This window comes from Salvelinus alpinus, chromosome 19 (genome assembly GCF_045679555.1).
Source record: "Salvelinus alpinus chromosome 19, SLU_Salpinus.1, whole genome shotgun sequence".
NCBI lineage: Eukaryota > Metazoa > Chordata > Actinopteri > Salmoniformes > Salmonidae > Salvelinus > Salvelinus alpinus.
In genome coordinates, this window is record NC_092104.1 from 6,732,788 (window position 1) to 6,760,720 (window position 27,933).

The window sequence follows — 27,933 nt, forward strand, 5'->3', positions numbered from 1 at the left end:
ATATGGGTTAGGGTAATTTAGGGTTATGGTTAGGGTTATATATGGCTTAGGGTTATATATGGGTAAGGGTTATATATGGGCAAGGGTTATATATGGGTTAGGGTTATATATGGGTTAGGGTTATATATGGGTTAGGGTTATATATGGGTTAGGGTTATATATGGGTAAGGGTTACTGCTGGTGGTTATATATGTGATGATAAAAGTAGTAATCCAATTTATGGAAATAGTCATTGTAATTTATTGCTTATCATTAAAACATGATCAGTACAAGTATGGCACAAAAACTGTTATAGGCCTATTTCTATTTTGCCCTGTTTATCAAAACTTGTCAATAATCAACAGACTGGCTTTCATGATGTCTATAGCATTCTCTCTGGTATGCAATCTGGTTTCCGCTCAGGTTATGGATGTGTCACTGCAACCTTTAAAGGTCCTCAATGATGTCACCATTGCCCTTGATTCTAAGCAATGTTGTGCTGCTATTTTTATTGACTTGGCCAAATCTTTTGATACAGTAGACCATTCTATTCTTGTGGTCCCGGCTAAGGAGTATTGGTGTCTTTGAGGGGTCTTTGGCCTGGTTTGCTAACTACCTCTCTCAAAGAGTGCAGTGTATAAAGTCAGAAAATCTGCTGTCTCAGCCACTGCCTGTCACCAAGGGAGTACCCCAAGGCTCAATCCTGGGCCCCACACTCTTCTCAATTTACATCAACAACATAGCTCAGGCAGTAGGAAGCTCTCTCATCCATTTATAACCAGATGATACAGTCTTATACTCAGCTGGCCCCTCCCTGGATTTTGTGTTAAATGCTCTACAACAAAGCTTTCTTAGAGTCCAACAAGCTTTCTCTACCCTTAACCTTGTTCTGAACACCTCCAAAACAAAGGTCATGTGGTTTAATAAGAAGAATGCCCTCTCCCTACTGGTGTGATTACTACCTGTGAGGGTTTAGAGGTTGAGGTAGTCACCTCATACAAGTACTTGGGAGTATGGCTAGACGGTACACTGTCCTTCTCTCAGCACATATCCAAGCTGCAGGCTAAAGTTAAATCTAGACTTGGTTTCCAGTATTGTAATCACTCCTCTTTCACCCCAGCTGCCAAACTCACCCTGATTCAGATGACCATCCTACCAATGTGAAATTATGGAGACATCATTTACAGATTGGCAGGTAAGGGTGCTCTCGAGCGGCTCCTTATAGGACACAACACTGCACTCTATACTCCTCTGTAAACTGGTCATCTCTGTATACCTGTCGCAAGACGCACTGGTTGATACTTATTTATAAACCCCTCTTAAGCTTCACACCCCCCTATATGAGATATCTACTGCAGCCCTCATCCTCCACATACAACACCCGTTCTGCCAGTCACATTCTGTTAAAGGTCCCTAAAGCAACACATCCCTGGGTCGCTCGTCTTTTCAGTTCGCTGCAGCTAGCGACTGGAACGAGCTGCAACAAACACTCAAAATGGACAGTTTTATCTCCATCTCTTCATTCAAAGACTCAATCATGGATACTCTTACTGACAGTTGTGGCTGCTTTGCGTGATGTATTGTTGTCTCTACCTTCTTGCCCTTTGTGCTGTTGTCTGTGCCCAATAATGTTTGTACCATGTTTTGTGCTGCTACCATGTTGTGTTGCTGCCATGTTGTTGTCATGTTGTGTTGCTATCATGCTGTGTTGTCATGTGTTGCTGCCTTGCTACGTTGTTGTCTTGGGTCTCTCTTTAGGTAGTGTTGTGTTGTCTCTCTTGTCATGACGTGTGTTTTGTCCTATATTTATACATATACATTCTTTTTTTAATCCCAGCCCCCGTCCCCGCAGGAGGCCTTTTGCCTTTTGGTAGGCTGTCATTATAAATAATAATTTGTTCTTAACTGACTTGCCTAGTTAAATAAAGGTTAAATCAAATAAAAGAACAAATAAAAGAAAACACATAATAACACAGCTATGATTGAGCAGTAGTTTACCAATGGCCCCCAGTAGAATACAGCTATGATTGAGCAGTAGTTTACCAATGGCCCCCAGTAGAATACAGCTGTGATTGAGCAGTAGTTTACCAATGGCCCCCAGTAGAATACAGCTGTGATTGAGCAGTAGTTTACCAATGGCCCCCAGTAGAATACAGCTATGATTGAGAAGTAGTTTACCAATGGCCCCCAGTAGAATACAGCTATGATTGAGCAGTAGTTTATCAATGGCCCCCAGTAGAATACAGCTGTGATTGAGCAGTAGTTTACCAATGGCCCCCAGTAGAATACAGCTATGATTGAGAAGTAGTTTACCAATGGCCCCCAGTAGAATACAGCTATGATTGAGCAGTAGTTTACCAATGGCCCCCAGTAGAATACAGCTGTGATTGAGCAGTAGTTTACCAATGGCCCCCAGTAGAATACAGCTATGATTGAGCAGTAGTTTATCAATGGCCCCCAGTAGAATACAGCTGTGATTAAGCAGTAGTTTACCAATGGCCCCCAGTAGAATACAGCTATGATTGAGCAGTAGTTTACCAATGGCCCCCAGTAGAATACAGCTATGATTGAGCAGTAGTTTACCAATGGCCCCCAGTAGAATACAGCTGTGATTGAGCAGTAGTTTACCAATGGCCCCCAGTAGAATACAGCTATGATTGAGCAGTAGTTTACCAATGGCCCCCAGTAGAATACAGCTATGATTGAGCAGTAGTTTACCAATGGCCCCCAGTAGAATACAGCTGTGATTGAGCAGTAGTTTACCAATGGCCCCCAGTAGAATACAGCTATGATTGAGCAGTAGTTTACCAATGGCCCCCAGTAGAATACAGCTATGATTGAGCAGTAGTTTACCAATGGCCCCCAGTAGAATACAGCTGTGATTGAGCAGTAGTTTACCAATGGCCCCCAGTAGAATACAGCTATGATTGAGCAGTAGTTTACCAATGGCCCCCAGTAGAATACAGCTGTGATTGAGCAGTAGTTTACCAATGGCCCCCAGTAGAATACAGCTGTGATTGAGCAGTAGTTTACCAATGGCCCCCAGTAGAATACAGCTATGATTGAGCAGTAGTTTACCAATGGCCCCCAGTAGAATACAGCTATGATTGAGCAGTAGTTTACCAATGGCCCCCAGTAGAATACAGCTGTGATTGAGCAGTAGTTTACCAATGGCCCCCAGTAGAATACAGCTGTGATTGAGCAGTAGTTTACCAATGGCCCCCAGTAGAATACAGCTGTGATTGAGCAGTAGTTTACCAATGGCCCCCAGTAGAATACAGCTGTGATTGAGCAGTAGTTTACCAATGGCCCCCAGTAGAATACAGCTGTGATTGAGCAGTAGTTTACCAATGGCCACCAGTAGAATACAGCTGTGATTGAGCAGTAGTTTACCAATGGCCCCCAGTAGAATACAGCTGTGATTGAGCAGTAGTTTACCAATGGCCCCCAGTAGAATACAGCTATGATTGAGCAGTAGTTTACCAATGGCCCCCAGTAGAATACAGCTGTGATTGAGCAGTAGTTTACCAATGGCCCCCAGTAGAATACAGCTGTGATTGAGCAGTAGTTTACCAATGGCCCCCAGTAGAATACAGCTGTGATTGAGCAGTAGTTTACCAATGGCCCCCAGTAGAATACAGCTGTGATTGAGCAGTAGTTTACCAATGGCCCCCAGTAGAATACAGCTATGATTGAGCAGTAGTTTACCAATGGCCCCCAGTAGAATACAGCTGTGATTGAGCAGTAGTTTACCAATGGCCCCCAGTAGAATACAGCTGTGATTGAGCAGTAGTTTACCAATGGCCCCCAGTAGAATACAGCTGTGATTGAGCAGTAGTTTACCAATGGCCACCAGTAGAATACAGCTGTGATTGAGCAGTAGTTTACCAATGGCCACCAGTAGCTCCTCTAGATCCCCAGACATCTCTCCCTCGATGCTCTCCTGCAGACTCTTCCCACTGATGGTCTTGTATTCCACCAGAGCTACACAAAAAACATGACATCACAGGTCAGATATAAGGCATCTAACAACAACAACAACAATGGTGTGCATTAGGTCAGTTGTCTTTACTTTGTCTGAGTTGAGGTATGCTTCTCTGACACAGGATGTCGATGAACTTGGACTCGTCTGTCCCCCACTTCTTCTCCCCCGCGTTGTAAAGAGTCTGACGGAGGGAATAAAGAAATATTTATTTTAGATGTGTTTCACAGAGATGGAAATGTTGTTATAAAAGGTGTTATACATGGTGTTATAAATGGTGTTATAAATGGAGTTTAAATGGTGTTATAAATGGAGTTTAAATGGTGTTATAAATGGTGTTATAAATTGTGTTATAAATGGTGTTATACATGGTGTTATAAATGGTGTCATACATTATGTTATTAATGGTGTTATAAAAGGTGTTATAAATGGTGTTATACATGGTGTTATAAAAGGTGTTATAAATGGTGTTATAAAAGGTGTTATAAATGGTGTTATACATGGTGTTATAAAAGGTGTTATAAATGTTGTTATGAATGTTATTATACATGTTGCTATAAATGTTGCTATACATTTTGTTATGAATGTTATTATAGATGGTATTATAAGTGTTATTATACATGTTATTATACATGTTGCTATACATTTTGTTATGAATGTTATTATAGATGGTATTATAAGTGTTATTATACATGTTATTATACATGTTGCTATAAATGTTGTTATGAATGATGTTATAACTGGTATTATACATGTTGCTATAAATGTTGTTATAAATGTTGCACCCTAATAACTGTGTTATAACACCTGAGAAACATCAACTCACAGCACCTTAGCATCCTCTTTGGCCTTGGCTGCATCCACATGTGTATTTTCATCCCGCTTGCCCTTAGTTTAAAGACAAACCATATTGAGAGAATTATAACAGGCCCATTCTATAGACAACAACAGCAACTACAGATCCTATAGTTTTGATTGGGCTCACAATACCTCGGCCAGAATGAGAATAGCTTTAGCAAATTCTCCAGAAAGCTCCTTCTTCAGGTCCAAGGTCAACTTCTTCTGAGTTTCTACGAAAGAAAAGCCGTTACAATGTAAACCTGTCTCCATGTCAACTGTCAAATCATCTTAGCATCATCCGATGATGTCTTCTCCGTCTAGGTACTGAATTGATTGGTTGAAACACACAACTGAGCCTAGCAATGATTACACTGATCAATTCTTACGTTTTAAATAGGCATCAGAAATCTCTTTCATTTGTTTGTTGGATCTTGTGGCGAAGATTTCTATCAAGACACTGTCTTTAGTCCCAACTCCCTGCAACACATTAGTCTGGTGTTAGTTTTGAGTACAAATGAAGTTAAATCAAGAAATTATTTGTTTAGAGAGGAAAGAAAAATGTGAAAAACTTCACCTTCATGGCCTTGGTGACTTCCTGGCAGTCATAGATGGCAGGGGGCGTTACCAGCGCGACCAGCAGGTCCTCAAAGTGACCAAGGGTGTCCCCTTCTAAGTCCTTCACCAGAGTCTACAGGAAGACAAGTGATCACACACACATACACACACACAGAGAGAGAGACAGAGAGACAGAGAGAGAGAGAGAGATAGAGAGAGAGAGAGAGAGAGACAGAGAGAGAGTTGAGTTCTTACCTTGCCAGTGGCTTCTTCTTGGTAAGCTTTACAGATGAGCTGACGTTGACCATTACTCCTCTGAGTTAGAACATCTATTAAGGTCTTCTCGTTTGTACCTGCAGACAAATCCAACAAGGCTGGTTGGCTATACAATAGAACCGATCTACACCGCAAAGAATTAGGGAGAATTAACAAGTACTAAAACAGGCCAGTATTTGAACCCAGGTCTGTTCTAGAAGGGGCCAATATTTGAACCCAGGTCTTTTCTAGAAGAGGACAGTATTTGAAAACCCAGGTCTGTTCTAGAAGGGGCCAGTATTTGAACCCAGGTCTGTTCTAGAAGGGGCCAATATTTGAACCCAGGTCTTTTCTAGAAGAGGACAGTATTTGAAAACCCAGGTCTGTTCTAGAAGGGGCCAGTATTTGAACCCAGGTCTTTTCTAGAAGAGGCCAGTATTTGAACCCAGGTCTGTTCTAGAAGGGACCAGTGTTTGAACCCAGGTCTTTTCTAGAAGGGACCAGTATTTGAACCCAGGTCTGTTCTAGAAGAGGCCAGTATTTGAACCCAGGACTTTTCTAGAAGAGGCCAGTGTTTGAACCCAGGTCTGTTCTAGAAGAGGCCAGTATTTGAACCCAGGTCTGTTCTAGAAGGGACCAGTGTTGGAACCCAGGTCTTTTCTAGAAGGGACCAGTATTTGAACCCAGGTCTGTTCTAGAAGGGGCCAGTATTTGAACCCAGGTCCTTTCTAGAAGAGGCCAGTATTTGAACCCAGGTCTGTTCTAGAAGGGACCAGTGTTTGAACCCAGGTCTTTTCTAGAAGAGGCCAGTATTTGAACCCAGGTCTTTTCTAGAAGAGGCCAGTATTTGAACCCAGGCCTGTTCTAGAAGGGGCCAGTAATTGAACCCAGGTCTGTTCTAGAAGGGGCCAGTGTTTGAACCCAGGTCTGTTCTAGAAGGGGCCAGTGTTTGAACCCAGGTCTTTTCTAAAAGAGGCCAGTATTTGAACCCAGGTCTGTTCTAGAAGGGACCAGTGTTTGAACCCAGGTCTTTTCTAGAAGAGGCCAGTATTTGAACCCAAGTCTTTTCTAGAAGAGGCCAGTATTTGAACCCAGGTCTGTTCTAGAAGGGACCAGTGTTTGAACCCAGGTCTGTTCTAGAAGGGGGCAGAATCTGAACCCAGGTCTGTTCTAGAAGGGGCCAGTATTTGAACCCAGGTCTGTTCTAGAAGGGACCAGTGTTTGAACCCAGGTCTATTCTAGAAGGGACCAGTATTTGAACCCAGGTCTGTTCTAGAAGGGGCCAGTATTTGAACCCAGGTCTTTTCTAGAGGAGGCCAGTATTTGAACCCATGTCTGTTATAGAAGGGACCAGTGTTTGAACCCAGGTATTTTCTAGAAGGGGCCAGTATTTGAACCCAGGTCATTTCTAGAAGAGGTCAATATTTGAACCCAAGTCTGTTCTAGAAGAGGCCAGTATTTGAACCCAGGTCTGTTCTAGAAGGGACCAGTGTTTGAACCCAGGTCTTTTCTAGAAGGGACCAGTATTTGAACCCAGATCTGTTCTAGAAGAGGCCAGTATTTGAACCCAGGTCTGTTCTAGAAGGGACCAGTGTTTGAACCCAGGTCTTTTCTAGAAGAGGCCAGTATTTGAACCCAGGTCTGTTCTAGAAGGGGCCAGTATTTGAACCCAGGTCTGTTCTAGAAGGGGCCAGTATTTGAACCTAGGTCTTTTCTAGAAGGGGCCAGTGTTCGAACCCAGGTCTTTTCTAGAAGAGGTCAGTATTTGAACCCAGGTCTGTTCTAGAAGAGGCCAGTATTTGAACCCAGGTCTGTTCTAGAAGGGACCAGTGTTTGAACCCAGGTCTTTTCTAGAAGGGACCAGTATTTGAACCCAGGTCTGTTCTAGAAGGGGCCAGTATTTGAACCTAGGTCTGTTCTAGAAGGGGCCAGTGTTCGAACCCAGGTCTTTTCTAGAAGAGGCCAGTATTTGAACCCAGGTCTGTTTTAGAAGGGACCAGTGTTTGAACCCAGGTCTTTTCTAGAAGAGGCCAGTATTTGAACCCATGTCTTTTCTAGAAGAGGGCAGTATTTGAACCCAGGTCTGTTCTGGAAGGGACCAGTGTTTGAACCCAGGTCTGTCCTAGAAGGGACCAGTGTTTGAACCCAGGTCTTTTCTAGAAGGGACCAGTATTTCAACCCAGGTCTGTTCTAGAAGGGGCCAGTATTTGAACCCAGGTCTTTTCTAGAAGAGGCCAGTATTTGAACCCAGGTCTGTTCTAGAAGGGACCAGTGTTTGAACCCAGGTATTTTCTAGAAGGGGCCAGCATTTGAACCCAGGTCTTTTCTAGAAGAGGCCAGTATTTGAACCCAGGCCTGTTCTAGAAGGGGCCAGTATTTGAACCCAAGTCTGTTCTAGAAGGGGCCAGTGTTTGAACCAAGGTCTTTTCTAGAAGAGGCCAGTATTTGAACCCAGGTCTGTTCTAGAAGGGACCAGTGTTGGAACCCAGGTCTGTTCTAGAAGGGACCAGTGTTTGAACCCAGGTCTTTTCTAGAGAGGCCAGTATTTGAACCCAGGTCTTTTCTAGAAGATGCCAGTATTTGAACCCAGGTCTGTTCCAGAAGGGACCAGTGTTTGAACCCAGGTCTGTTCTAGAAGGGGGCAGTATTTGAACCCAGGTCTGTTCTAGAAGGGGACAGTATTTGAACCCAGGTCGGTTCTAGAAGGGACCAGTGTTTGAACCCAGGTCTGTTCTAGAAGAGACCAGTGTTTGAACCCAGGTCTTTTCTAGAAGGGACCAGTATTTCAACCCAGGTCTGTTCTAGAAGGGGCCAGTATTTGAACCCAGGTCTTTTCTAGAAGAGGCCAGTATTTGAACCCAGGTCTGTTCTAGAAGGGACCAGTGTTTGAACCCAGGTATTTTCTAGAAGGGGCCAGCATTTGAACCCAGGTCTTTTCTAGAAGAGGCCAGTATTTGAACCCAGGCCTGTTCTAGAAGGGGCCAGTATTTGAACCCAAGTCTGTTCTAGAAGGGGCCAGTGTTTGAACCAAGGTCTTTTCTAGAAGAGGCCAGTATTTGAACCCAGGTCTGTTCTAGAAGGGACCAGTGTTTGAACCCAGGTCTGTTCTAGAAGGGACCAGTGTTTGAACCCAGGTCTTTTCTAGAGAGGCCAGTATTTGAACCCAGGTCTTTTCTAGAAGACGCCAGTATTTGAACCCAGGTCTGTTCTAGAAGGGACCAGTGTTTGAACCCAGGTCTGTTCTAGAAGGGGGCAGTATTTGAACCCAGGTCTGTTCTAGAAGGGGACAGTATTTGAACCCAGGTCGGTTCTAGAAGGGACCAGTGTTTGAACCCAGGTCTTTTCTAGAAGAGGCCAGTATTTGAATCCATGTCTGTTCTAGAAGGGACCAGTGTTTGAACCCAGGTCTTTTCTAGAAGAGGCCAGTATTTGAACCCAGGTCTTTTCTAGAAGAGGCCAGTATTTGAACCCAGGTCTGTTCTAGAAGAGGCCAGTATTTGAACCCAGATCTGTTCTAGAAGGGACCAGTGTTTGAACCCAGTTCTTTTCTAGAAGGGACCAGTATTTGAACCCAGGTCTGTTCTAGAAGAGGCCAGTATTTGAACCCAGGCCTGTTCTAGAAGGGGCCAGTATTTGAACCCAGGTCTGTTCTAGAAGGGGCCAGTATTTGAACCCAGGTCTGTTCTAGAAGGGGACAGTATTTGAACCCAGGTCTGTTCTAGAAGGGACCAGTGTTTGAACCCAGGTCTATTCTAGAAGGGACCAGTATTTGAACCCAGGTCTGTTCTAGAAGGGGCCAGTATTTGAACCCAGGTCTTTTCTAGAGGAGGCCAGTATTTGAACCCATGTCTGTTATAGAAGGGACCAGTGTTTGAACCCAGGTATTTTCTAGAAGGGGCCAGTATTTGAACCCAGGTCATTTCTAGAAGAGGTCAATATTTGAACCCAAGTCTGTTCTAGAAGAGGCCAGTATTTGAACCCAGGTCTGTTCTAGAAGGGACCAGTGTTTGAACCCAGGTCTTTTCTAGAAGGGACCAGTATTTGAACCCAGATCTGTTCTAGAAGAGGTCAGTATTTGAACCCAGGTCTGTTCTAGAAGGGACCAGTGTTTGAACCCAGGTCTTTTCTAGAAGAGGCCAGTATTTGAACCCAGGTCTGTTCTAGAAGGGGCCAGTATTTGAACCCAGGTCTGTTCTAGAAGGGGCCAGTATTTGAACCTAGGTCTTTTCTAGAAGGGGCCAGTGTTCGAACCCAGGTCTTTTCTAGAAGAGGTCAGTATTTGAACCCAGGTCTGTTCTAGAAGAGGCCAGTATTTGAACCCAGGTCTGTTCTAGAAGGGACCAGTGTTTGAACCCAGGTCTTTTCTAGAAGGGACCAGTATTTGAACCCAGGTCTGTTCTAGAAGGGGCCAGTATTTGAACCTAGGTCTGTTCTAGAAGGGGCCAGTGTTCGAACCCAGGTCTTTTCTAGAAGAGGCCAGTATTTGAACCCAGGTCTGTTTTAGAAGGGACCAGTGTTTGAACCCAGGTCTTTTCTAGAAGAGGCCAGTATTTGAACCCATGTCTTTTCTAGAAGAGGGCAGTATTTGAACCCAGGTCTGTTCTGGAAGGGACCAGTGTTTGAACCCAGGTCTGTCCTAGAAGGGACCAGTGTTTGAACCCAGGTCTTTTCTAGAAGGGACCAGTATTTCAACCCAGGTCTGTTCTAGAAGGGGCCAGTATTTGAACCCAGGTCTTTTCTAGAAGAGGCCAGTATTTGAACCCAGGTCTGTTCTAGAAGGGACCAGTGTTTGAACCCAGGTATTTTCTAGAAGGGGCCAGCATTTGAACCCAGGTCTTTTCTAGAAGAGGCCAGTATTTGAACCCAGGCCTGTTCTAGAAGGGGCCAGTATTTGAACCCAAGTCTGTTCTAGAAGGGGCCAGTGTTTGAACCAAGGTCTTTTCTAGAAGAGGCCAGTATTTGAACCCAGGTCTGTTCTAGAAGGGACCAGTGTTGGAACCCAGGTCTGTTCTAGAAGGGACCAGTGTTTGAACCCAGGTCTTTTCTAGAGAGGCCAGTATTTGAACCCAGGTCTTTTCTAGAAGATGCCAGTATTTGAACCCAGGTCTGTTCCAGAAGGGACCAGTGTTTGAACCCAGGTCTGTTCTAGAAGGGGGCAGTATTTGAACCCAGGTCTGTTCTAGAAGGGGACAGTATTTGAACCCAGGTCGGTTCTAGAAGGGACCAGTGTTTGAACCCAGGTCTGTTCTAGAAGAGACCAGTGTTTGAACCCAGGTCTTTTCTAGAAGGGACCAGTATTTCAACCCAGGTCTGTTCTAGAAGGGGCCAGTATTTGAACCCAGGTCTTTTCTAGAAGAGGCCAGTATTTGAACCCAGGTCTGTTCTAGAAGGGACCAGTGTTTGAACCCAGGTATTTTCTAGAAGGGGCCAGCATTTGAACCCAGGTCTTTTCTAGAAGAGGCCAGTATTTGAACCCAGGCCTGTTCTAGAAGGGGCCAGTATTTGAACCCAAGTCTGTTCTAGAAGGGGCCAGTGTTTGAACCAAGGTCTTTTCTAGAAGAGGCCAGTATTTGAACCCAGGTCTGTTCTAGAAGGGACCAGTGTTTGAACCCAGGTCTGTTCTAGAAGGGACCAGTGTTTGAACCCAGGTCTTTTCTAGAAGGGACCAGTATTTGAACCCAGGTCTGTTCTAGAAGGGGCCAGTATTTGAACCTAGGTCTGTTCTAGAAGGGGCCAGTGTTCGAACCCAGGTCTTTTCTAGAAGAGGCCAGTATTTGAACCCAGGTCTGTTTTAGAAGGGACCAGTGTTTGAACCCAGGTCTTTTCTAGAAGAGGCCAGTATTTGAACCCATGTCTTTTCTAGAAGAGGGCAGTATTTGAACCCAGGTCTGTTCTGGAAGGGACCAGTGTTTGAACCCAGGTCTGTCCTAGAAGGGACCAGTGTTTGAACCCAGGTCTTTTCTAGAAGGGACCAGTATTTCAACCCAGGTCTGTTCTAGAAGGGGCCAGTATTTGAACCCAGGTCTTTTCTAGAAGAGGCCAGTATTTGAACCCAGGTCTGTTCTAGAAGGGACCAGTGTTTGAACCCAGGTATTTTCTAGAAGGGGCCAGCATTTGAACCCAGGTCTTTTCTAGAAGAGGCCAGTATTTGAACCCAGGCCTGTTCTAGAAGGGGCCAGTATTTGAACCCAAGTCTGTTCTAGAAGGGGCCAGTGTTTGAACCAAGGTCTTTTCTAGAAGAGGCCAGTATTTGAACCCAGGTCTGTTCTAGAAGGGACCAGTGTTGGAACCCAGGTCTGTTCTAGAAGGGACCAGTGTTTGAACCCAGGTCTTTTCTAGAGAGGCCAGTATTTGAACCCAGGTCTTTTCTAGAAGATGCCAGTATTTGAACCCAGGTCTGTTCCAGAAGGGACCAGTGTTTGAACCCAGGTCTGTTCTAGAAGGGGGCAGTATTTGAACCCAGGTCTGTTCTAGAAGGGGACAGTATTTGAACCCAGGTCGGTTCTAGAAGGGACCAGTGTTTGAACCCAGGTCTGTTCTAGAAGAGACCAGTGTTTGAACCCAGGTCTTTTCTAGAAGGGACCAGTATTTCAACCCAGGTCTGTTCTAGAAGGGGCCAGTATTTGAACCCAGGTCTTTTCTAGAAGAGGCCAGTATTTGAACCCAGGTCTGTTCTAGAAGGGACCAGTGTTTGAACCCAGGTATTTTCTAGAAGGGGCCAGCATTTGAACCCAGGTCTTTTCTAGAAGAGGCCAGTATTTGAACCCAGGCCTGTTCTAGAAGGGGCCAGTATTTGAACCCAAGTCTGTTCTAGAAGGGGCCAGTGTTTGAACCAAGGTCTTTTCTAGAAGAGGCCAGTATTTGAACCCAGGTCTGTTCTAGAAGGGACCAGTGTTTGAACCCAGGTCTGTTCTAGAAGGGACCAGTGTTTGAACCCAGGTCTTTTCTAGAGAGGCCAGTATTTGAACCCAGGTCTTTTCTAGAAGACGCCAGTATTTGAACCCAGGTCTGTTCTAGAAGGGACCAGTGTTTGAACCCAGGTCTGTTCTAGAAGGGGGCAGTATTTGAACCCAGGTCTGTTCTAGAAGGGGACAGTATTTGAACCCAGGTCGGTTCTAGAAGGGACCAGTGTTTGAACCCAGGTCTTTTCTAGAAGAGGCCAGTATTTGAATCCATGTCTGTTCTAGAAGGGACCAGTGTTTGAACCCAGGTCTTTTCTAGAAGAGGCCAGTATTTGAACCCAGGTCTTTTCTAGAAGAGGCCAGTATTTGAACCCAGGTCTGTTCTAGAAGAGGCCAGTATTTGAACCCAGATCTGTTCTAGAAGGGACCAGTGTTTGAACCCAGTTCTTTTCTAGAAGGGACCAGTATTTGAACCCAGGTCTGTTCTAGAAGAGGCCAGTATTTGAACCCAGGCCTGTTCTAGAAGGGGCCAGTATTTGAACCCAGGTCTGTTCTAGAAGGGGCCAGTATTTGAACCCAGGTCTGTTCTAGAAGGGGCCAGTGTTTGAACCCAGGTCTTTTCTAGAAGAGGCCAGTATTTGAACCCAGGTATGTTCTAGAAGGGCCCGGTGTTTGAACCCAGGTCTTTTCTAGAAGAGGCCAGTATTTGAACCCAGGTCTTTTCTAGAAGGGACCAGTGTTTGAACCCAGGTCTTTTCTAGAAGAGGCCAGTATTTGAACCCAGGTCTGTTCTAGAAGGGACCAGTGTTTGAACCCAGGTCTGTTCTAGAAGGGGCCAGTGTTTGAACCCAGATCTGTTTTAAAAGGGGCCAGTATTTGAACCCAGGTCTGTTCTAGAAGGGGCCAGTATTTGAACCCAGGTCTGTTCTAGAAGGGGACAGTATTTGAACCCAGGTCTCTTCTAGAAGGGGACAGTATTTGAACCCAGGTCTGTTCTAGAAGGGGCCAGTCTTCTTTACCTAGTCCCTTCATGGCCTTTCTCAGAGCCACAGCGTCATCCTTTGCGTTGAAATCTGCCTTGGGCTTGATGCTCCCTCTCTCCCCGGTCTGCACACAAAATAAACCAGTTAATATTCATATTTCACAAATGAAAACAGTGTCACATTCGACTTCTATCAATGTGAGAACTGGTAAATGCTGCATTAGGTTGGGGAGTCCATGAGATCTTCCAGGTCATTCAATAGTACAGAGATACAGACACAACAGCCAGTGAGTCACAGGTTTGTGCTATTGTTCACTTAATTTATGCCTATTAAAACTGAGGTGGCCTAGCCCTCGACTACTATCTATTTGTACATTGTAAATATACATAAGAGTGTACAAAACATTAGGATCACCTTTCTAATATTGAATTGCACCCCTTTTTGCCATCAGAACAGCCTCAGTGTCAAAATAATTCCACAGGGGATACTGGCCCATGTTGACTCCAATGCTCCACAGTCGTGTCAAGTTGGCTGGATGTCCTTTGGGTGGTGGACCATTCTTGATACACACAGGAAACTGTTGAGCGTGAAAAACCCAGCAGTGTTGCAGTTTTTGACTCACTCCGGTGCGTCTGGCACCTGCTTCCCCAAAGGCACTTCAATATTTTGTCTTGCCCTTTCACCCTCTGAATAGCACACACACACACACACACAATCCATGTCTCAATTGTCTCAAGGCTTAAAAAACCCTTCTTTAACCTGTCTGCTCCCCTTCATCAACACTGATTGAAGTGGATTTAACAAGTGACATCAATAAGGGATCATATCTTTCACCTGGATTCACCTGGTCAGTCTGTGTCATGGAAAGAGCAGATGTTCTTAATGTTTTGTACGCTCAGTGTAGAACATGTTTGTTTTATGCTTTATACAAAGTTATCTTAAAAGTCATCCGAAGGTATTCATATGAATTGCCTATTTTATTATCAAGGCATGCATCATACACCACGAGTGATCTTACCCATAAAGTTGCCATTTCAATGGTGATGTGGACCAGTGATATCCGTGTCTGGTGAGATAAAGATATTCTTACGAAATAGGCCACTTCTCTTACCATATTACAGGTTAAAAAGTGATTGAGCACAGTAGCCTAAAACACCAAAAGTTAATGAGATAAAAATATAATAGAATACAATAAAATAAAATACAATAAAATAAAATACAATATAATATAATAAAATACAATAGAATACAATAAAATACGAATAAAATACAATAGAATACAATAAAATACAGTAAATTACAATAAAATACAGTAAATTACAATAAAATACAATAGAATAAATTTGAATTCGTCAGAGCAATGTCAAAAAGATTGGAGATCAAAAACTGTATTCAGCAGTCTAGTCGATCTCAGCGTCAGCTACAGGCAAGATCACTCACATCACATTTTCATAGAACAGCGAGGAAAATCACTTCTATCGCATGTCAATACACAACATTCATCTACAGTACATCCTATTCATAAGACAAAACAATCTCCCAAAAAATAAATATATTCTAGTGATTCTTACCTGAAGTTTAGCTACCACTCAACACAACAGGCGACAGCAGAAATCTTTCACGCAGTACCACACCTTTACCTGAGCTGAGGTGTAGCCTCCCTGTGCTTCCCATTGAGGAAATGATGTCATCCCCTGGAGAACAAAAGACGACCTGCTCAACAGGCCCAGGTTTGATACATTCCACAGACTACTGCACTTCTCTATCAACTGTGACTCTGCTGATTCACTTTTGATTGAATCCTCAAAATGCTGATTTAAAATGTTGAACAGTTTTGGTACCATGTCAGAAGTGCAATTCTAGAACACTGTTACGCTGTATATTAATCTAGAACACTGTTACCCTGTATGTTAATCAAGAACACTGATACTCTGTTTATTAATCTAGAACACTGTTACGCTGTATATTAATCTAGAACACTGTTACCCTGTATGTTAATCAAGAACACTGATACTCTGTTTATTAATCTAGAACACTGTTACCCTGTATATTAATCTAGAACACTGTTACCCTGTTTATTAATCTAGAACACTGTTACCCTGTATGTTAATCTAGAACACTGATACCCTGTTTATTAGTCTAGAACACTGTTACCCTGTTTATTAATCTAGAACACTGATACCCTGTATATTAATCTAGAACACTGTTACACTGTATATTAATCTAGAACACTGTTACCCTGTATGTTAATCTAGAACACTGTTACCCTGTTTATTAATCTAGAACACTGATACCCTGTTTATTAATCTAGAACACTGTTACCCTGTATATTAATCTAGAACACTGTTACCCTGTATATTAATCTAGAACACTGTTACCCTGTATATTAATCTACAACACTGTTACCCTGTATATTAATCTAGAACACTGCTAGCCTGTATATTAATCTAGAACACTGTTACCCTGTATATTAATCTAGAACACTGTTACACTGTATATTAATCTAGAACACTGTTACCCTGTATATTAATCTAGAACACTGTTACCCTGTATATTAATCTAGAACACTGTTACCCTGTATATTAATCTAGAACACTGTTACCCTGTATATTAATCTAGAACACTGTTACACTGTATATTAATCTAGAACACTGTTACACTGTATATTAATCTAGAACACTGATACCCTGTTTATTAATCTAGAACACTGTTACCCTGTATATTAATCTAGAACACTGATACCCTGTTTATTAATCTAGAACACTGTTACCCTGTATATTAATCTAGAACACTGTTACCCTGTATATTAATTTAGAACACTGTTACACTGTATATTAATCTAGAACACTGATACCTTGTTTATTAATCTAGAACACTGTTACCCTGTATATTAATCTAGAACACTGATACCCTGTTTATTAATCTAGAACACTGTTACCCTGTATATTAATCTAGAACACTGTTACCCTGTATATTAATCTAGAACACTGTTACCCTGTATATTAATCTAGAACACTGTTACCCTGTATATTAATCTAGAACACTGTTACCCTGTATATTAATCTAGAACACTGATACCCTGTTTATTAATCTAGAACACTGTTACCCTGTATATTAGTCTAGAACACTGATACCCTGTTTATTAATCTAGAACACTGTTACCCTGTATATTAATCTAGAACACTGTTACACGGTATATTAATCTAGAACACTGATACCCTGTTTATTAATCTAGAACACTGTTACCCTGTTTATTAATCTAGAACACTGTTACCCTGTATATTAATCTAGAACACTGTTACCCTGTATATTAGTCTAGAACACTGTTACCCTGTATATTAATCTAGAACACTGATACCCTGTTTATTAATCTAGAACACTGATACCCTGTTTATTAATCTAGAACACTGTTACCCTGTATATTAATCTAGAACACTGTTACCCTGTATATTAGTCTAGAACACTGTTACCCTGTATATTAATCTAGAACACTGATACCCTGTTTATTAATCTAGAACACTGATACACAATACCTGCTGGGCACAGACATCAGTTCAATGTCTAGTGTTGATTTTGAGTCATGTGAATTCAACATGAAATCAACAAGAAAGGTCACCATGTCATTGGATTTAGGTTGAAATGGTGAAAAGAAAATACAAAATGACCTTACGTTGATGACTTTTTTTCAAATCCACTCAGTTTTCCAGATTGATTCAACGTAATAGTGTTGATTTCTTTTGGTTGAAATGACGTGGAAACAATGTTGATTCTACCAGTTCCCCCCCCCCCCCCCCCCCAGTGTGTAGGCCTACTCTACTTAAATATACAGTACATGGCCCGGGGGAGGCTCATATCTCATATTGGTTTTTAATCAAGCTTGTACGGATGCAGACAGGTGGTACATGGATGTTTGAGAATTAATGGTTACTCAGCAAACATAGGAAAGCTGTTTTTTTTTTTTTTTTACAATCCCTCAAAACAAAAATCATGTTAGTGGTTTGAACATAAGCAGTGTACAGGCTGTGCCAAAACCCCTTGGGGGGATGGACTTTTAGTAGAAATGTATTTTAGGTCTGTAGCTCCTTCCTGAAGCAGACTGATAGTTTGTCATTACCACACAGCACTGACCACTAACTACTGGTTAAACCTGGAACACTATCAGGTTTGATTGGCCTTACAGAAACAACCCAGTTGGCAAGGAATATACACGCGTGTGTTTAACATGTTTATTACTAAAAAGGCACCGAATACAGGCATCATATCGATAGCATTGGAATTATTTCCATAAATGATAGCACCAAAAAATCTCCAACTTCCCACTGTTTTATTGATAGGCACACAGTTCTATGAAATGAAAGAGAGAGAGAGAGAGAGAGAAAGAGAGAGAGAGAGAAAGAGAGAGAGAGAGACAGAGAGAGAGAGAGAGAGAGAGAGCGAGAGAGAGAGAAAGAGAGAGGGAGAGAGAGAGGGAGAGCGAGAGAAAGAGAGAGAGACAGAGAGAGAGAGAGAGAGAGAGAGAGAGAGAGAGAGACAGAGACAGAGAGAGAGACAGAGAGAGAGAGAGAGAGAGAGAGAGAGTTATTGACAAATCAATGCCACACAAAATGGTTTTCTGCAGAACATTCAGTGCTTTGGGATGATGTGCTGAAGTAGTCATCTGCCATAATCAATCAATATATCAATCAATATACCAATCAATATATCAATCAATCAATCAATATATCAATCAATCAATCAATATATCAATCAATCAATCAATATATCAATCAATCAATATATCAATCAATCAATCAATATATCAATCAATATATCAATCAATATACCAATCAATCAATATATCAATCAATATATCAATCAATCAATCAATGATTGGTTGTGTTATAACACTTACATACACACACCACAAATGTTACACACAATTTTAACAGATGATTGGCCAAACATACAGTAATAACATGATATGGGTAATAACATGATATGGGTAATAACATGATATGGGTAATAACATGATATGGGTAATACATGATATGGGTAATACATGATATGGGTAATAACATGATATGGGTAATAACATGATATGGGTAATAACATGATATGGGTAATAAATGATATGGGTAATAAATGATATGGGTAATAAATGATATGGGTAATAACATGATATGGGTAATAACATGATATGGGTAATAAATGATATGGGTAATAAATGACATGCGTAATAACATGATAATAATGCATACTGCAATATCAACAGTTAAATAATTATGTGAATGAACATAGGCAATGTCCCAAATGGCACCCTATTGTCTGTATGGTGCCCTATTGTCTATATGGTGCCCTATTGTCTATATGGTGCCCTATTGTCTATATGGTGCCCTATTGTCTATATGGTGCCCTATTGTCTATATGGTGCCCTATTGTCTATATGGTGCCCTATTGTCTATATAGTGCCCTATTGTCTATATGGTGCCCTATTGTCTATATGGTGCCCTATTGTCTGTATGGTGCCCTATTGTCTGTATGGTGCCCTATTGTCTATATGGTGCCCTATTGTCAATATGGTGCCCTGTTGTCAATATGGTGCCCTATTGTCTATATGGTGCCCTATTGTCTATATGGTGCCCTAGAGTCAATATGGTGCCCTGTTGTCAAGTAGTGCCCTATTGTCAATATGGTGCCCTGTTGTCAAGTAGTGCCCTATTGTCAATATGGTGCCCTGTTGTCAAGTAGTGCCCTACAAAGGGAATAGGATGCCATTTGAGATGCTACCATGGTGTTGTGGGATTGAACTTGTATGTACATCAACAATATATAACCGAGGCATTTGGGGTGTTTTGGCACACTGAAGGCAAGGCATTAAAATAAAACAGACGCACGTCTTGTATAGAATATTACAAGTTAACTGTAACATATTGAAATGATGAAAACAAAGAAATCAGTTTTGTTAATAGTAATAATCGCAAGGCTACAGCAGCATCCAATGGGAGTGAGTATGTCGGGGGGCACCAACGTAGCGATCTCATCTACAGTGGTGGTATTCTATAGTGCACTCGTTATCTAAGTCAGATGAATATTACAATCATTCACTGATGGAATTCCACTTTTTTTTACCCTTTTGGTGAAAACTTTTTGGACTATTTGTATGGATTTGTAAATGCATGAGACAGTACTGCATGTAAATGGCACTTATGGAAAGCTGTTGAGCTTTTTGTCTAAATAAAACAAAAAAATAACATAGTGGCTGCATTTACACAGGCAGCCTAATTATGATATTTTTTTCACTTAATTGTTTTCTTGACCAATCAGATCAGCTCTGAAAAAGATCTGATGTGGAAAAAAATGTGATGTGAATGGTCAAAAGATCAGAATTGTCTGCCTGTGTAAACGCAGCCAGTGTGCGTCCAAAAAGACACCCCTATTCCCTAGTGCACTACTTTTGACCCATTGATGCACTATAAAGTACAGATCAGTGTTTCCCAACAACGTCCGGTACTCCCAACAGCCCAATGCTCAATGAGTTGAATCAGGTGAGTTTGTCTGGTCTGGGGCTACAACAATAATGTGGGCTGTTGGGGGAACTGGAGGACTGGAGTTGGGCTGTTGGGGGTACTGGAGGACTGGAGTTGGACTGCTGGGGGTACTGGAGGACTGGAGTTGGACTGCTGGGGGTACTGGAGGACTGGAGTTGGGCTGTTGGGGGTACTGGAGTTGGGCTGTTGGGGGTACTGGAGGACTGGAGTTGAGCTGTTGGGGGGACTGGAGGACTGGAGTTGGGCTGTTGGGGGTACTGGAGGACTGGAGTTGGACTGTTGGGGGTACTGGAGGACTGGAGTTGGACTGTTGGGGGTACTGGAGGACTGGAGTTGGGCTGTTGGGGGGACTGGAGGACTGGAGTTGGACTGTTGGGGGGACTGGAGGACTGGAGTTGGGCTGTTAGGGGGTACTGGAGGACTGGAGTTGGGCTGTTAGGGGGTACTGGTGGAGTTGGGCTGTTAGGGAACTGGAGGACTGGAGTTGGACTGCTGGGGGTACTGGAGGACTGGAGTTGGACTGTTGGGGGGACTGGAGGACTGGAGTTGGACTGCTGGGGGTACTGGAGGACTGGAGTTGGACTGTTGGGGGGACTGGAGGAGTTGGGCTGTTGGGGGAACTGGAGGACTGGAGTTGGACTGCTGGGGGTACTGGAGGACTGGAGTTGGACTGTTGGGGGGACTGGAGGACTGGAGTTGGACTGTTGGGGGTACTGGAGGACTAGGGCTGGGCTATTGGGGGAACTGGAGGACTGGAGTTGGGCTGTTGGGGGTACTAGAGGAGTTGGGCTATTGGGGGAACTGGAGGACTGGAGTTGGGCTGTTTGGGGGACTGGAGGACTGGAGTTGGACTGCTGGGGGTACTGGAATAGGTAAACACTGGTATAGGGGATAGGGTGTCATTTCAGACACACCATATTACTAGGCTGGATCTTAGTTCCACATGCAGAGAACTTAGTTTGAGGAGAGAGTGTGTTCATGTTTTAATTGCACTTGAAAATATATCATTTACAACACTACTCATTCAGTTGTGGGCAGAAGACCATAACACGCTGTAGGCCTGTATCCTAAAGTTTTTGTGCAAATCTTCCATTGAAATGAATGAATGACGAACGAAAGTGGAGTTAGGATTGGGGTCCTGGCTGTGTTTAATACTTTCATAGTTGTCATATTATGGCACTGCGATTAAATAATGCAGCCGAGCTATATCTGAACTATTCAAATTATTCAAGACAAGCTGGAGCAAAGTGCCTGAGCTACCATACGTTGATCATTTTGGCGTTGCTGTTGTCATGGAAACATAAAGCGAAAAACAAGGCATCGGATTTCCCTTGACTTATTCCAAACTCTCTAGTCGTTCAACAACGATGACAAGTTGAAAACAAGAAGGAAAAAAAAACGAAAGAGACCCAAATAGTTTCAAATAACGACACAATCAATCATGTTTTAACGCCATAGTTCGATAGTTGTTCACTCGTTTCCCTATTCCTGAGGTAGCCCAGTTTTGAAATTATTTGAATAAACGCTGCATAGCTGGCCGTCAAAAACAACGCTTCCCTTTTTACTTCTATCTCTCATCACGGTCATATAAAAATACATTAACAAACAATATTTTATTCCATAAGTACAAACAAACGCTTTTTAGAAAACTACATCTCTGTTAGATGTCTCATAAAATACTCCTCCACTCCGGTAGATGTCTCCCCTTGAGTAGAACTGTTACTTCTACTAGTTCGACGTTCGGGAAATGATCTCGCCGGGGTAAACAATGGTGGGAGGTGGAGGGGATCCTCAGACCTCGGTGCCGTCGTTGTGGAGGTTGTTATGGAGCTTGACCTCCAGGTTGACCTGCTTGACTTTCGCACCTCCGTTGACCTTTGCGCCTCTGTTGACCTTGGAGTTGACGTTGTCGTAGTTCCGGTTGATGTTGATGTTCCTGACGGTGCAGTGTTTGGAGCTGAAGTTCTTCTCCAGGGTCCTCTCCAAACACACCTCTACTTTGGTGTTCAGAGGGTACTCCTCCGCCATCTGAGATGGCTTCTTCCCAGCCGATCGTCGGCACTTCCTGAAGAGTAAACATGAAGCCAGCAGGACGAGGACCAATAGGGTTAGTGCGGCCACGCCCCCGCCCACCGAACCGCCCATCTGGGGGTTAAAGGTTGAGGCAGCGGGGACCTCGAGGCGGAGAGTCTTCATGTTGGTTCCGTTCTTCGTCTGGTCACCCTCGTTGTCATATATCAGAGACTGGTCTAGAGTGAGATGTCCGCTGTGGTCAACAAGGTCCCGGCGAGCACGGCTGTGGCCGATGCTTTGGCTCAGCTGATCGACCAGGTCCCGGCGAGTCCGCCCCCCGCCGCTGCTGTGGGTGAGCTGATAGGTCAGAGAGCGCTGAATCCTGAGGCCGGATATGGACTCTGGACCAATCACGTAGATCACCTGAAGGTACCACTGATGCCCCGCCTCCACCTGTCAATCAAAAGAGAGAGCGTTACCATGGAGATAAATCAGATCAATCATTTTACTTCTCTGAGAGTTACCCTCGAACTTGAAGACCTTTTTGAAGGGTACCTAAGGCCTTCATAACACATTTACAACTCCTATATAATGCATTCATAAGCAGTACATTATCATTGAATAAATCATTACAGTTAAGTGGATAAGTCTTTGTCTTCGCTGACCTTGTACAGGGCATCAACTTTCATGGTAAATCCATCAACACCAGGTATGGCTGTCATGGTCTGTAGTTCGGTGATATCCGACGCAAAGTTAGCCTCGAAGGGAACGTCATGGAAGTACCTGTCACAGACGTCAGGCTGCTTCCGGTCCTAAAGGAGAGACGTTACAACACCGTCATTTCAACTTATCCAGACACTATCAAATCAAACGCTAGCATACATGCTAACAAGGCTAGCTAACTGCTGGATGTAGGCTATAGATGCAGATGTGGAAAGTACATTAGTACAATTGTTGTTTAAATCTCATTATAAACTGGTTGGTTTGAGCCATGAATGCTGATTGGCTGACAGCCGTGGTATAATAGCAATAAGGCACCTCGGGGGGTTTTGTGGTATACGGCCAATATACCACGGCTAAGGCCTGTATGCAGGCACTCTGCGTTGCGTTGTGGGTAAGAACAGCCCTTAGCCGTGGTATATTGTCCATATACCACAAACCCACTCAGGCCTTATTGCTTAAGTAAAGCTTGGACTTTCAGTTGTAGTTTCAGCAAAACGTGCAGTTTCAGTAAAACGTGTAGTTTCTGTAAAATGTGTAGTTTCTGTAAAATGTGTAGTTTCTGTAAAACGTGTAGTTTCTGTAAAACGTGTCGTTTCTATAAAATGTGTAGTTTCTGTAAAACGTGTAGTTTCTGTAAAATGTGTAGTTTCAGCAAAACGTGTAGTTTCTGTAAAATGTGTAGTTTCTGTAAAACGTGTAGTTTCTGTAAAACGTGTAGTTTCTGTAAAATGTGTAGTTTCAGCAAAACGTGTAGTTTCTGTAAAACGTGTAGTTTCTGTAAAACGTGTAGTTTCTGTAAAACGTGTAGTTTCTGTAAAATGTGTAGTTTCAGTAAAATGTGTAATTTCCAGCATTTGTGACAATAGCCTGCCATACACCCATTGTTGTAAACATTAGCATAAACGATCCAACAATAGGATACCAGAGCAGTGATTTGTACACCAATAAGATTCCTCCTATTTGAATAGCTCAAAGTCTTATCTCTTTAAGTCCTTATCTCTTTAAGCGACGTGGAACAAACCAGTCTATCGGGTCACATGGGTGGCTGTTTACGTTGGGTGACATACCACAGAAAAACCAAAAGGTCACAGTCAACTATGTGACTCAAAATTGGTAAAAGTGTGGTGCAAGCAAACACTTAGGTTGTGGGTTCAACTCCCGAAGGGATCAGATTTATAAAGAATGTGCAGTATGCTCTCTGTAATAGAAGTCGGGTTGGAATAAAAGTGTCTGATAAAAGGACTATATGTAAATCTACAAGCAGTGGTACTGCCTGCAATTCAAGGTTTGTCAAAATTGCAGTCACACTGCACAGATTATCAGTGTTTTTAAGCAGGAAGCACATTCATGTGACATGGAAATCGTCTGAGATGTGCAGCGCGACTGTGAAAAAAGGACACCCTGGAACATCACCAATATATCCAACCACTACAAGAGGACAACGGGAGTTGAATAGAAACTATACCATCATAGAGATGAATAGAGGGCACAATTGCCACAAAACCTGTATTAGGATGGGCAGCTCCATGGCAGACATGGAAAACATAGGACTCTTTCCATCTCTGTAGATATACATACCAGGATCAGGAACCTGTGTTTGAGGTGTTTGTTGGGCTGGATGCAGCCGTACTGAGGCCCCTCGTTGTACAGAGTCCCTGTGGGGTCGAAGAAGGGCACGTATCCATCCCGTCCCGTACACAGGTACACCTTCTCCAGCTGCAGCTTGTAGGCTGAGTTCAGGTTCTGCTCCGGGTTCCACAGCACCCTGCCATACAATGTCTGGCCTGTAGGGGCAGCAGAGAGATAATACTGTAATACACAACACCCTGTTGTACAATGTCTGGCCTATAAGGGCAGCAGAGAGACAATACTGTAATACACAACACCCTGTTGTACAGTGTCTGGCCTGTAGGGGCAGCAGAGAGATAATACTGTAATACACAGCACCCTGTTGTACAATGTCTGGCCTGTAGGGGCAGCAGAGAGACAATACTGTAATATACAGCACCCTGTTGTACAATGTCTGGCCTGTAGGGGCAGCAGAGAGACAATACTGTAATATACAGCACCCTGTTGTACAATGTCTGGCCTGTAGGGGCAGCAGAGAGATAATACTGTAATACACAGCACCCTGACATACAATGTCTGGCCTGTAGGGGCAGCAGAGAGACAATACTGTAATATACAGCACCCTGTTGTACAATGTCTGGCCTGTAGGGGCAGCAGAGAGACAATACTGTAATACACAGCACCCTGTTGTAGAATGTCTGGCCTGTAGGGGCAGCAGAGAGACAATACTGTAATACACAGCACCTGATTTATAGCGTCTGGCCTGTAGGGGCAGCAGAGAGACAAGTTGTGCATGATTGGATATAAGGGCCACACATTTTGGACCCAGTGGCAATCACAGACATATGGGCAAGTGGGCAAATTCAGCCATGTTTTCCATTTTCTGTCACTGTGGAAAGGGAAATACTGTATATTTTTTTACAATATCTTTGTGTAAGTCGGGATGTTTGGTCATGTAGATAACAGGTAATAGCTCAACTATCCCCGTTCTCTTCAGTTGAGTCTGCCCTGTGACTTGTGTGTGGAACAGTTACTGTACCCATAGAGAAGGCTCCCTTGTAGTCCATCTCAGACATGGACATGTCAGCGACGGCCGGGTCCATCATGAACACCTTCTCATTGTTGCACAGCTGAAACTCTGTGTTGAGGCTGTACACGACAGGCACCGGTCGGTTGGTCTGCTGGAAGGCTATAGGTAGTTGGAACCTGGGAGAGATGACATAATGTCAGGTTCTTACCGCATATGTCGAGCATGGCCATATGAAACCGGTCCTAGGATGGAGCCTTGAAGAACACCACAACATATGTTCGTGTGATATATTTAACCAAATCAACCATATCTTTATTTGCCAACCAAGTGTCTAGATTGGAGCATGACAACAGTGTCTGGATAGGAGCACGGCAACAATGTCTAGATAGGAGCATGGCAAAAGTGTATGGCCCTCACTAAGAAGTGTATGGTGGCTGTGGAGCGACATACTTCTCTGGGGCCCTCACTAAGTAGTGTATGGTGGCTGTAGAGGGACATATTTCTCTGGGGCCCTCACTAAGTAGTGTATGGTGGCTGTAGAGGGACATATTTCTCTGGGGCCCTCACTAAGTAGTGTATGGTGGCTGTGGAGGGACATAATTATCTGGGGCCCTCACTAAGTAGTGTATGGTGGCTGTAGAGGGACATATTTCTCTGGGGCCCTCACTAAGTAGTGTATGGTGGCTGTAGAGGGACATACTTCTCTGGGGCCCTCACTAAGTAGTGTATGGTGGCTGTGGAGGGACATCATTATCTGGGGCCCTCACTAAGTAGTGTATGGTGGCTGTAGAGGTACATATTTCTCTGGGGCCCTCACTAAGTAATGTATGGTGGCTGTAGAGGGACATACTTCTCTGGGGCGTGGGCTGTGCAGGACAAAGGCTTGTCTCCAGGGTCGGTCCATGGTTGGGTTGGCTGCACGGTACAGGGGATCAGAAACACTGTGTACTCTCCAGAGTAGTCTTTCCTGGAACACAACAAGTGCATATATTATGGTAAAGCTCCTCTAACAGGGACGCTTTTGAATCACATTTACATGATGTTTTAACCTTGCCCTGAGACGTGACGACTTACACTAGGTCCCCAGGCTAATGCCTAGGCTTTAACTTAGCTCAGCAGACTAACACTGTTTTGTGGCATGCAGAAGACACAGGCTGGAACAAAAGCTTACCCACCGAGTAACCCTTACTGACCTGCTGTAAGAGGAAGTGGCCCTCAGAGCAGGTAGGGAGAGTCAAAGGACTGGGTATATCTATTAATATATATCTATAACTGTATATAACAGTATGTCTGTTTACTGACCTGCTGTAAGAGGAGGTGGCCTTCCAGAGCTGGTAGGGAGAATCAAAGGACTGGGCGCTCCATATGAGCTGCATGTCAAACTCTATCCCCCCCAGGTGGTCCGGGGCCATCAGGTGGGACTTGTGCCCAGGCAGGGTGTGGTGCTCGGGGACAAACTGGCCCCTGAACTTGGCGTGTGTTTTGAACTCGATGACCAGACGGCCATCTTCTCTTATGTAGATCCTGATGATCTGGAGTCTGGCTGACAGGACGCTGTCTGTCTGGATGCCTAGTGGACACAGGAACTTACCAGTTAAATGGAGTTCCACAGGAACATACCAGTTAAACAGAGTTACACAGGAACATACCAGTTAAACAGAGTTACACAGAAACATACCAGTTAAACAGAGTTACACAGAAACATACCAGTTAAGCAGAGTTACACAGGAACATACCAGTTAAACAGAGTTACAGAAAAACATACCAGTTAAACAGAGTTACACAGAAACATACCAGTTAAACAGAGTTACACAGAAACATACCAGTTAAACAGAGTTACACAGAAACATACCGGATGTATAATATTACCTTTAACACACACAGCCCCCCCCCCCCCCCCACACACGCACAGCTCCCCCTCCCCCCAACACACAGCCCCCCCTCACACAGCCCCCCCCCCCCCCTCACACACACACAGCCCCCCCACACACACAGCCCTCCCCCCCACACACAGCCCTTCCCCCCCCTCACACACAGCCCTCCCCCCACACACACAGCCCCCCCTCCACCCACACACACAGCCCCCCCCCCCCCCCCACACACACACACCTGTCCTCCAGAGCACGGTGTCGTAGAAGAAAGAGAACTCCATTTCAGTGTGGTGTTCCAGAGAGGCCCAGCCCCTGGGAGCTGTTACGTAGATATACGACACGTAGAGAGGAACCTGCACCGTCAGGAACGACTGGGCCGAGTCACGCACCTGGGGGGACATAGCGCATGACATGAGATAAAGTGACAGGAAATAACACTACTCAACCAGGAACAACTGATTGACGCACCTGTGGGGGGGGGGGGGGGGGACATACACAAGACATGACATAAGATGACACCATATTACATTACATGACATGACGTAATGCTACTAAACATGACATGATATAAGGTGACATACAGTAGCAACAGCTGCAGTTAGTCCTAAAATGTTTTGCATACTGTGGTTGGGATGAGTCTCATGTAAACTCTATCTGAGCATTCAAGGCTTCTACTGCCTGTGTGCTCACGTGACTGGGAAACC

At 43.8% G+C, this 27,933-nt stretch overlaps 2 protein-coding genes across 2 annotated transcripts in view; both read right to left on the minus strand.

Annotated features, from left to right (window-relative positions):
- LOC139544926 (annexin A3-like) overlaps positions 1-15,160 on the minus strand; it is a 21,438-nt gene extending 6,278 nt beyond the window's left edge. The window contains exons 1-10 of the mRNA XM_071352132.1: positions 15,068-15,160; positions 14,515-14,562; positions 13,533-13,620; positions 5,612-5,709; positions 5,376-5,489; positions 5,188-5,278; positions 4,952-5,031; positions 4,793-4,849; positions 4,052-4,145; positions 3,868-3,963 (exon numbers count right to left, since the gene is read on the minus strand). Coding sequence (XP_071208233.1) covers positions 3,868-3,963; positions 4,052-4,145; positions 4,793-4,849; positions 4,952-5,031; positions 5,188-5,278; positions 5,376-5,489; positions 5,612-5,709; positions 13,533-13,620; positions 14,515-14,529 — 733 coding nt within the window. The 5' untranslated portion in view covers positions 14,530-14,562; positions 15,068-15,160. The remainder of the gene's footprint in view (positions 1-3,867; positions 3,964-4,051; positions 4,146-4,792; positions 4,850-4,951; positions 5,032-5,187; positions 5,279-5,375; positions 5,490-5,611; positions 5,710-13,532; positions 13,621-14,514; positions 14,563-15,067) is intronic.
- Positions 15,161-17,708: 2,548 nt separating this feature from the next.
- fras1 (Fraser extracellular matrix complex subunit 1) overlaps positions 17,709-27,933 on the minus strand; it is a 229,565-nt gene continuing 219,340 nt past the window's right edge. Inside the window, exons 65-71 of the mRNA XM_071354262.1 lie at positions 27,468-27,618; positions 26,661-26,928; positions 26,209-26,325; positions 25,368-25,534; positions 24,338-24,543; positions 22,702-22,848; positions 17,709-22,489 (exon numbers count right to left, since the gene is read on the minus strand). Coding sequence (XP_071210363.1) covers positions 21,815-22,489; positions 22,702-22,848; positions 24,338-24,543; positions 25,368-25,534; positions 26,209-26,325; positions 26,661-26,928; positions 27,468-27,618 — 1,731 coding nt within the window. The 3' untranslated portion in view covers positions 17,709-21,814. The remainder of the gene's footprint in view (positions 22,490-22,701; positions 22,849-24,337; positions 24,544-25,367; positions 25,535-26,208; positions 26,326-26,660; positions 26,929-27,467; positions 27,619-27,933) is intronic.